This window comes from Balaenoptera ricei, chromosome 13 (genome assembly GCF_028023285.1).
Source record: "Balaenoptera ricei isolate mBalRic1 chromosome 13, mBalRic1.hap2, whole genome shotgun sequence".
NCBI lineage: Eukaryota > Metazoa > Chordata > Mammalia > Artiodactyla > Balaenopteridae > Balaenoptera > Balaenoptera ricei.
The window spans coordinates 17,189,504-17,199,899 of record NC_082651.1 but is presented as its reverse complement, the minus strand read 5'-3'; the positions used below and the strand labels follow the sequence as shown (position 1 = coordinate 17,199,899).

General features: G+C 39.4%; 1 protein-coding gene across 1 annotated transcript; it reads left to right on the top strand.

Moving 5' to 3' along the window:
• Window positions 1–9,193: 9,193 nt before the first annotated feature.
• On the top strand, window positions 9,194–9,557 carry LOC132376985 (large ribosomal subunit protein P2-like). Its single transcript, XM_059942895.1, has one exon. The coding sequence runs from the start codon at window positions 9,222–9,224 to the stop codon at window positions 9,555–9,557; it is 336 nt and encodes a 111-aa protein (XP_059798878.1). The 5' UTR covers window positions 9,194–9,221.
• The last annotated feature ends 839 nt before the right edge of the window (window positions 9,558–10,396 follow it).

The window sequence follows — 10,396 nt, the reverse complement described above, 5'->3', positions numbered from 1 at the left end:
AGGGCGCCACACACTGATAGGTTACACCAATCATCTGAAGCAGAATGGGTTTGGGGGAGCTAGTTTTAGTATCCACCATGGAAAGTATACAGTTTCTGCTCCAGAAAGAAAATGACATGCCCTAAATCACACAGATCATTAGTGCCCAACCTAGGATGGAAGCTCGGATCCCTGACTTCTATTCTCACCACATAGAAGCTTAGATACCATATGGGTTATTTTGTTTTAGGCTTCCAAGTTACAGATAGCTTCAACTCAAAATGTCTTAAAAAAGAGAGTGTTTATTATATCACACATAAAGGAGTGCAGAAAGAAATAAGCTATCGAGCCATGAAAATACATGGAAGAACCTTAAATGCATATTGCCAAATGAAAGAAGCCAATCTAAAAAGGCTACATCCTGTATGATTCCAACTATATGACATTATGGAGAAGGAAAAATTATGGAGACAGTGAAAAGGTCTGTGTTGCCAGGGTTTAGGGAGGAGTTAATGGAATGAATAGGTGGAACACAAAGAATTTTTAAGGCAGTGAAAATATTTTGTATGACACTGTAATGGTGGATATAGATTATTATACAGATCATAGGCACTGGGAATCAGCCTAGACAGTTTATACCAGATTCCACTGGAGGTAGGCTGTTTTTTGCTGCCTTAGAAGTCAAACGTTTTGAGAAAAGAGGTTAGGGCAGAGTAGAAGGACGTACTCTCACTCCTTCTTGCAAGAACACCAGAATCACAACTAGCTGCTGGACAGTCATTGACAGGAAGACACTGGAACCCACCAAAAAAGATACCCCACATCCAAAGACAAAGGAGAAGCCACAATAAGACGGTAGGAGGGGCATAATCAGAGTAAAATCAAATCCCATAACTGGTGGGTGGGTGACTCACAGACTGGCGAACACTTATACCACAGAAGTCCACCCACTAGAGTGAAGGTTCTGAGCCCCATGTCAGGCTTCCCAACCTGGGGGTCCTGCAACCGGGAGGAGGAATTCATAGAGAATCAGACTTTGAAGCCTAGTTGGAATTGATTGCAAGACTTCGACAGGACTGGGAAACAGAGACCCCACTCTTGGAGGGTGCACACAAAATAGTGTGTGCATCGGGACCCAGAGGAAGGAGCAGTGACCCCGGGAAAGACTGAACCAGACCTACCTGCTAGTGTTGGAAGGTCTCCTGCAGAGGCAAGGGGTGGCTCTGTTTCACCATGGGGACAAGGACACTGGCAGCAGAAGTTCTGGGAAGTTCTCCTTGGCATGAGCCCTCCCAGAGTCTGTCATTAGCCCCACCAAAGAGCCCAGGTAGGCTCCAGTGTTGGGTTGCCTCAGACAAAACAACCAACAGGGAGGGAACCCAGCCCCACCCATCAACAGTCAAGTGGATTAAAGTTTTACTGAGCTCTGACCACCACAGCAACAGTCAGCTTTACCCACCACCAGAGGCTCCCATCAAACCACTAAGATAGCCTCAACCACTGGAGTGCAGACAGCAGAAGCAAGAAAAACTACAATCCTGCAGCCTGTGGAACAAAAATCACATTCACAGAAAGATAGACAAGATGAAAAGGCAGAGGGCTATATGCCAGAGGAAGGAATAAGATAAAACCCCAGAAAAACAACTAAATGAAGTGGAGATAGGCAACCTTCCAGAAAAAGAATTCAGAATAATGATAGTGAAGATGATCCAGGACCTCAGAATAAGAATGGAGGCAAAGATCAAGAAGATGCAAGATATGTTTAACAAAGACCTAGAAGAATTAAAGAACAAACAAACAGAGATGAACAATAAAATAACTGAAATGAAAACTACACTAGAAGGAATCAATAGCAGAATAACTGAGGCAGAAGAATGGATAAGTGACCTGGAAGATAGAATGGTGGAATTGACTGCTGTGGAACAGACCAAAGAAAAAAGAATGAAAAGAAATGAAGACAGCCTAAGAGACTTCTGGGACAACATTAAACGCAACAACATTCGCCTTATAAGGGTCCCAGAAGGAGGAGAGAGAGAGAGTGGACCAGAGAAAATTTTTGAAGAGATTAGAGTCAAAAACTTCCCTAACATGGGAAAGGAAATAGCCACCCAAGTCCAGGAAGCGCAGAGAGTCCCATACAGGATAAACCCAAGGAGAAACACGCTGAGACACATAGTAATCAAATTGGCAAAAATTAAAGACAAAGAAAAATCATTGAAAGCAGCAAGGGAAAAACAACAAATAACATACAAGGGAACTCCCATAAGGTTAACAGCTGATTTCTCAGAAGAAACTCTACAAGCCAGAAGGGAATGGCATGATATACTTCAAGTGATGAAAGGGAAGAACTTACAACCAAGATTACTCTACCCAGCAAGGATCTCATTGAGATTTGATGGAGAAATCAAAAGCTTTACAGACAAGCAAAAGCTAAGAGAATTCAGCACCACCCAACCAGCTCTACAACAAATTGTAAAGGAACTTCTCTAAGTGGGAAACACAAGAGAAGAAAAGGACCTACAAAAACAAACCCAAAACAATTAAGAAAATGGTCATAGGAATATACATATTGATAATTACCTTAAACGTGAATGGATTAAATGTTCCAACCAAAAGACACAGGCTTGCTGAATGGATATAAAAACAAGACCCATATATATGCTGTCTACAAGAGACCCACTTCAGACCTAGGGACACATACAGACTGAAAGTGAGGGGATGGAAAAAGATATTCCATGCAAATGGAAATCAAAAGAAAGCTGGAGTAGCAATACTCATATCAGATAAAATGGACTTTAAAATAAAGAATGTTACAAGAGACAAGGAAGGACACTACATAATGATCAAGGGATCAATCCAAGAAGAAGATATAACAATTATAAATATATATGCACCCAACATAGGAGCACCTCAATACATATAGCAACTGCTAACAGCTATAAAAGAGGAAATCGACAGTAACACAATAATTGTGGGAGACTTTAACACCCCACTTACACCAATGGATAGATCATCCAAAATGAAAATAAATAAGGAAACACAAGCTTTAAATGACACAATAGACCAGATAGATTTAATTGATATTTTTAGGACATTCCATCCAAAAACTGCAGATTACACTTTCTTCTCAAGTGCACATGGAACATTCTCCAGGATAGATCACATCTTGTGTCATAAATCAAGCCTCAGTAAATTTAAGAAAATTGAAATCATATCAAGCATCTTTTCTGACCACAGCGCTATGAGATTAGAAATGAATTACAGGGAAAAAAACGTAAAAAGCACAAACACATGGAGGCTAAACAGTACGTTACTAAATAACCAAGAGATCACTGAGGAAATCAAAAAATACCTAGAGACAAATGACAATGAAAATATGACAATCCAAAACTTATGGGATGCAGCAAAAGCAGTTCTAAGAGGGAAGTTTATAGCTATAAAAGCCTACCTAAAGAAACAAGAAAAATCTCAAGTAAACAATCTAATCTTATACCTAAAGGAACTAGAGAAAAAAGAACAAAAAAAACCCATAGTTAGCAGAAGGAAAGAAATCATAAAGATCAGAGCAGAAATAAAATGAAATAGAAACAAATAAAACAATAACAAAGATCAATAAAACTAAAAGCTGGTTCTTTGAGAAGATAAACAAAATTGATAAGCCATTAGCCAGACTCATAAAGAAAAAGGGAGAGGACTCAAATTGATAAAATTAGAACTGAAAAAGGAGAAGTTACAACAGACACCGCAGAAATACAAAGCATCCTAAGAGACTACTACAAGCAACTCTATGCCAATAAAATGGACAACCTGGAAGAAATGGACAAATTCTTAGAAAGGTATAACCTTCCAAGACTGAAGCAGGAAGAAATAGAAAATATGAACAGACCAATCACAAGTAATGAATTTGAAACTGTGATTCAAAATCTTCCAACAAACAAAAGTCCAGGACCCGATGGCTTCACAGGTGAATTCTATCAAACGTTTAGAGAAGAGCTAACACCCATTCTTCTCAAACTCCTCCAAAAAATTGCAGAGGAAGGAACACTCCCAAACTCATTCTATGAGGCCACCATCACCCTGATACCAAAACCAGACAAAGATACTACAAAAAAGAAAATTACAGACCAATATCACTGATGAATATAGATGCAAAAATCCTCAACAAAATACTAGCAAACAGAATCCAACAACACAATAAAAGGATCATATACCACGATCAAGTAGGATTTATCCCAGGGATGCAAGGATTCCTCAATACATGCAAATCAATCAATGTGATACACCATATTAACAAATTGAAGAATAAAAACCATATGATCATCTCAATAGATGCAGAAAAAGTTTTTGACAAAATTCAATACCCATTTATGATTATAACTCTCCAGAAAGTGGGCATAGAGGGAACCTACCTCAACATAATAAAGACCATATATGACAAACCCACAGCAAACATCATTCTCAATGGTGAAAAACTGAAAGCATTTCCTCTAAGATCAGGAATGAGACAAGGATGTCCACTCTCACCACTATTATTCAACATAGTTTTGGAAATCCTAGCCATGCAATCAGAGAAGAAAAAGAAATAAAAGGAATCCAAATCGGAAAAGAAGAAGTAAAACTGTCACTGTTTGCACATGACATGATACTATACATAGAGAATCCTCAAAATGCCACCAGAAAACTACTAGAGCTAATTAATGAATTTGGTAGATTTGCAGGATACAAAATTAATGCACAGAAATCTTTTGCATTCCTATACACTAATGATGAAAAATCTGAAAGAGAAATTATGGAAACACTCCCATTTACCACTGCAACAAAAAGAATAAAATATCTAGGAATAAACCTACCTAGGGAGACAAAAGACCTGTATGCAGAAAACTATAAGACACTGATGAAAGAAATTAAAGATGATACCAACAGATGGAGAGATATACCATGTTCTTGGATTGGAAGAATCAACATTGTGAAAATGAGTATACTACCCAAAGCAATCTACAGATTCAATGCAATCCCTATCAAATTACCAATGGCATTTTTTACGGAGCTAGAACAAATCATCTTAAAATTTGTATGGAGACACAAAAGACCCCGAATAGCCAAAGCAGTCTTGAGGGAAAAAAACGGAGCTGGAGGAATCAGACTCCCTGACTTCAGACTATACTACAAAGCTACAGTAATCAAGACAATATGGTACTGGCACAAAAACAGAAATATAGATCAATGGAACAAGATAGAAAGGCCAGAGAAAAACCCATGCACGTATGGTCACCTTATTTTTGATAAAGGAGACGAGAGTATACAATGGAGAAAAGACAGCCTCTTCAATAAGTGGTGCTGGAAAACTGGACAGCTACATGTAAAAGAACGAAATTAGAACACTCCCTAACACCATACACAAAAATAAACTCAAAATGGATTCGAGACCTAAATGTAAGACCGGACACTATAAAACTCTTAGAGGAAAACATAAGAAGAACACACTTTGACATAAATCACAGCAAGATCTTTTTTGATCCACCTCCTAGAGTAATGGAAATAAAAACAAAAATAAACAAATGGGACCTAATGAGACTTCAAAGCTTTTGCACAGCAAAGGAAACCATAAACAGGACGAAAAGACCACCTTCAGAATGGGAGAAAATATTTGCAAACGAATCAACGGACAAAGCATTAATCTCCAAAATATATAAACAGCTCATTCAGCTCAATATTAAAGAAACAAACATCCCAATCCAAAAATGGGCAGAAGACCTAAATAGACATTTCTCCAAAGAAGACATACAGATGGCCAAGAAGCACATGAAAAGATGCTCAACATCATTAATTATTAGAAAAAAGCAAATCAAAACTACAACGAGGTATCACCTCACACCAGTTAGAATGGGCATCATCAGAAAATCTACAAACAACAAATGCTGGAGAGGGTGTGGAGAAAAGAGAACCCTCTTGCACTGTTGGTGGGAATGTAAATTGATACAGCCACTATGGATAACAATATGGAGGTTCCTTAAAAAACTAAAAATAGAATTACCATTTGATGCAGCAATCCCACCACTGGGCATATACCCAGAGAAAACCGTAATTTAAAAAGACACATGCATCCCAATGTTCATTGCAGCACTATTTACAATAGCCAGGTCATGGAAGCAACCTAAATGCCCATCGACAGATGAATGGATAAAGAAGTTGTGGTACATATATACAATGGAATATTAGTCAGCCATAAAAAGGAAAGAAATTGAGTCATTTGTTGAGACATGGATGGATGTAGAGACTGTCATACAGAGTGAAGTGAGTCAGAAAGAGAAAAACAAATATCGTATACTAACGCATGTATGTGGAACCTAGAAAAATGGTACAGATGAACCGGTTTGCAAGGCAGAAGTTGAGACACAGATGTAGAGAACAAACGTATGGACACCAAGGGTGGAAAACCGCAGTGGGGTGGGGATGGTGGTGTGCTGAATTGGGCGATTGGGATTGACATGTATTCACTGATGTTTATAAAATTGATGACTGATTAAAAAAAAAAAAGATCATAATACATTTGTTAAAACCCATAGAATGTACAACACCAAGAGTAAACCCTAATATAAAGTTTAGACTTTAGGTGTTAGTAATGTGTCAACATAGGGTAATGGGCTGTAGTAACTGTTCAACTCTAGTGTGGAGTGTTGATAGTGCAGAAAGCTGTTGAGAGAGGGAAGAGGGGCTAGGTGGGAAATCTCTGTACTTCCTGCTCCATTTTTCTGTGAACCTAAAGGTCTCTAAAACATTGTGTGTGTGTGTGTGTGTGTGTGTGTGTGTGTCAAGGAAAGGCTCTAGATTTTTTTGATTTAGAGACTCAGCAGCATCATCAAGGACATCAAGAAGCAAAATGTGTTTCTTTCTGTCTCTTCATTCTATCTTCTTCAACAGCTAGTTTCGCCTCCAGGCTCGCTATTCACAGAGCAAGGTGGTTGCTGGAATTCAAAACATTACATACATCCAAGACAATAGCAGAAGGAGAGAAAGCACAATGTTCTCTGGAATCTCCTGCTCAAGAGCAGAAACTCTTAAGGAGACCTGTCCTTTTGGTTACTGGCCAGAACTGGATTACAAGCCCATCCTAAACAAATCACAGAGTAAGAGACTAAAACCACTAAGTTTTAATCAGAATTGACCCAGAGTCATGTAGATACCTGAACTTAAATCATGGTTCTATTTGGGAAAATAAAAAGGATTGGGGAATAAATAATCAAAGGAAACCAACAATTTCTGCTACTGAGAATACTCCTAGAAAAGGTTACTTTCTAGTGGGCATTTCTGCTCTTTTCCCTTCTCCTTCCCCCTGTTGGCCATAGGCAAGAGCCCAGATGAAGTAGGTCTCACGGTTGACTGAGGTAGTGAGCTAACCAAAACTTCAGAGGTCCTGAACGCGGAGCCAAAGAGGATTATTTTTGTTGTTGTTTATATACCTGAATAAGCAGTAGACCAAGCCACTTTCATAAACCTTTTGGAGAAAGCAATTTTGAAAAGTGACGCATTTTCTTTAAAATTTAGTGGTGTATTAGACAAAGCTACAACTTGCATCATCAATGACTTAGCCAGGGTTTTTGCAGTCTGCTCACAGCGCTGTGATATCCGACACTCTTCAGCTGATAAGAATCCCATCAGCAATTTTAACCAATTTTCTTTTTGGTCCTTGTAGCCCCACACCTTTAATGACTCTCTAGATTTGGAGGATAGAATCCAATCTTCAGAGTTCAGTTCCTCACTTCTCAAGAAGAGCTGCTCATTCCTATGTCAAGGAGAGTACAAAGCCACATGACAGCTAAGACCCATCTTCCTAGACCAATCGCTCTCAATTTGACCACCCATCAGAAACATCTGCACAGCTCTAGCAAAAATATGCCAGAGTCCATATCTCTAAAACTCTAATTCAGTAGAACAGAGGTTTACTAATTCAGTAAACCACAGGATTGAGGCAATAAGTTATATTTTCACTTTTTAAAGCAAACATGGCTATTGTATGGAGGACAGTTCAAAAATGCATACATTTTTAAAGTAAAAGTATGATTATTAAAAAAATGTGTTTTGAATTTTCTATCAGAATTTTCTATAGCTACTTCAGGCTATTACTCTGAAGATATTCATTAACTCTTACTGGCCATTAGAAGATATTTAAGAAAAAGTTTGAAATACTTCCCAGGTTAGGAATAATGCCCCTCCTCAGAAACGATGGCAGGTGGAGGAGAGTTTTATGATGACTGTATGCAAAATTCATTACGCAGTCAGTGCTTAATAAGCCTGAACTTTCAGTCTTAAGATGGTACAGATGTTTTTTATGGTTTAATAAAAATCCTTTCTTGAAGTTTACATTATCAAGTTGTAATATTACACTCTTCTGTCTTCTTGACCTTTCTGCAGCTGGTTCACTGTTTGTCCTTAAAACTCCGCACTCCACTTATCCTGAATAAGTAGAGATGCTGTGTCGTAATCCACAATCAATCCACATAAATAAAACAATTCAGCACAGATGTGACCTGAATATACATTTAGAGTCTGCTAATTGTGCAAAGCGGTGGCACAAGGTTTCAAGGTCAAATAAACCAGAAATGAAATTGCTCTGTGGAAAAACACAGAGGGGGCAATGTTGCTGTTTATTATTAAAATTGTTCTTTTGTAAAGTTGTAGACAGTTCTCCACTCTGCAGACATTTCATAACCCATACCAACTGCTTTTTCCTCAGGTAGCAATGAGAGTAGGTTTAAAAACAAAAGGCTTAATTGCTACAAAACCACAAAAAGGTAAATTCAGTCTAGTCTAAACTCTCCTAGAGACAGAGAAATAGAAAGAACACAGACTTCGAATTTGAGTGAAGTTTGAAATCTGGTTTAACTCCTTATTAGGATAGATTCTTGAGCACTTTAACTTGAACTATAATGCCTCTTCTTTGTGATATGGGTCAAAAACTAGTATTTGATTCTGATTACAATAAGAAGCAGAATTAGCACAGCCTGCTGGCTCCTTCTCCTAAGATCAATGGTAGATGGGGGAACTATCGAAACTTAAAAACCTGAGGAATAAAAGAGACAACTGTGGGAAGCACTTGGAGAGAGGGAGAGCTGTTTGAAGTATTGTGTAGATAGGAGATGGGGTCCAGCCAGTGGGATCAGGAAGGCTAAATTAGGAAAAGCCCCTTTCCGTCCCTGATGCTGCCGAGGTCGCACGCGCGAGGCTTCTCTGCCGCCGCCAAGATGCACTACGTCGCCTCCTACCTGCTGGCCGCCCTTGGGGGCAATACCTCTCCCAGCGCCAAGGACATCAAGAAGATCCTGGACAGCGTGGGCATCGAGGAGGACGACGACCAGCTCAACAAGGTCATCAGTGAGCTGAACGGCAAGAACATTGAGGACGTCATTGCCCAGGGTATCCGCAAGCTGGCCAGCGTGCCCTCTGGCAGGCCTGTGGCCATCTCTGCTGCCCCAGGAACTGCAGCTCTTGCTGCGGGTTCTGCCCCAGTCGCAGCAGAGGAGAAGAAGGAGGAGTCGGAGGAGTCAGATGACGACATGGGATTTGGCTCGTTTGACTAGAGTCCCGCTCCCCTGCAAATAAAACCCTTTTTGTGTAAAACAAAACAGAAAAAATAAATAAATAAATAGGAAAAGCCCTTTGAGTCCAGCTGTTGCCTTGAGACCATCAATGCCCACTCCTTAAAACTCAGCACGGCTGCACAGAAGCTCTCAGAGAGGAGCAGTGAAAAGTAGTACAGGTATTCAGTCCCCTTCCCCTTCCTTCTCAAACCTCAGTGGGGAAAGTCTCCTCTCCAACATCGGGGTGAGGAGAAACAGCCGAGAATAAAATACTCCCTGAAGAGCTGTTCAGTGTAGAGGAAGAGTGATGACCGGTGCTTTTCTGTAGTTCTTCACACAAGAGCTTTCCTTCTTCTCCTTTGAACTCACCTGGGTTGTCACAAAAAAGGGTTCTGATGTTCATCCCTTTATCTTAACACGGACCTTGACAACAAAGAAGTACAACCACTTCAGAAGAAAACAGTGAAGTAAGCTCCAGAGATCAGCTGTACAACACAGTGCCTACAATTAATAGTAAGGCATTCTGCACCCCAAAATTCATTAACTGTAGATCTCATGTTAAGTATTCTTACCAAAAAAGGGGGTGGGGTGGGGATACAAGGAAGCTTTTGGAGGTGATGGATAGGTTTATTCCCTTGATTGTGGTGGTGGTACTGTGAATGTATTCATCTGTCCAAACCCACCAAATTGTATAAATTAATTATGTGCAGTTTTTTGTATACCAGTTATACCTCAATAAAGCTGAAAAAACAAAAGAAACAATGAACTATATAATGGGTACCTTCAGAGGCAGAGATATTAAACAAAACAGACCCACACACATATGGTCAGCTAATCTA

Bases quoted from the DNA above. Each gene is read 5' to 3' on its own strand.
- LOC132376985 (XM_059942895.1), top strand. From the start codon at position 9,222: ATGCACTACGTCGCCTCCTACCTGCTGGCCGCCCTTGGGGGCAATACC.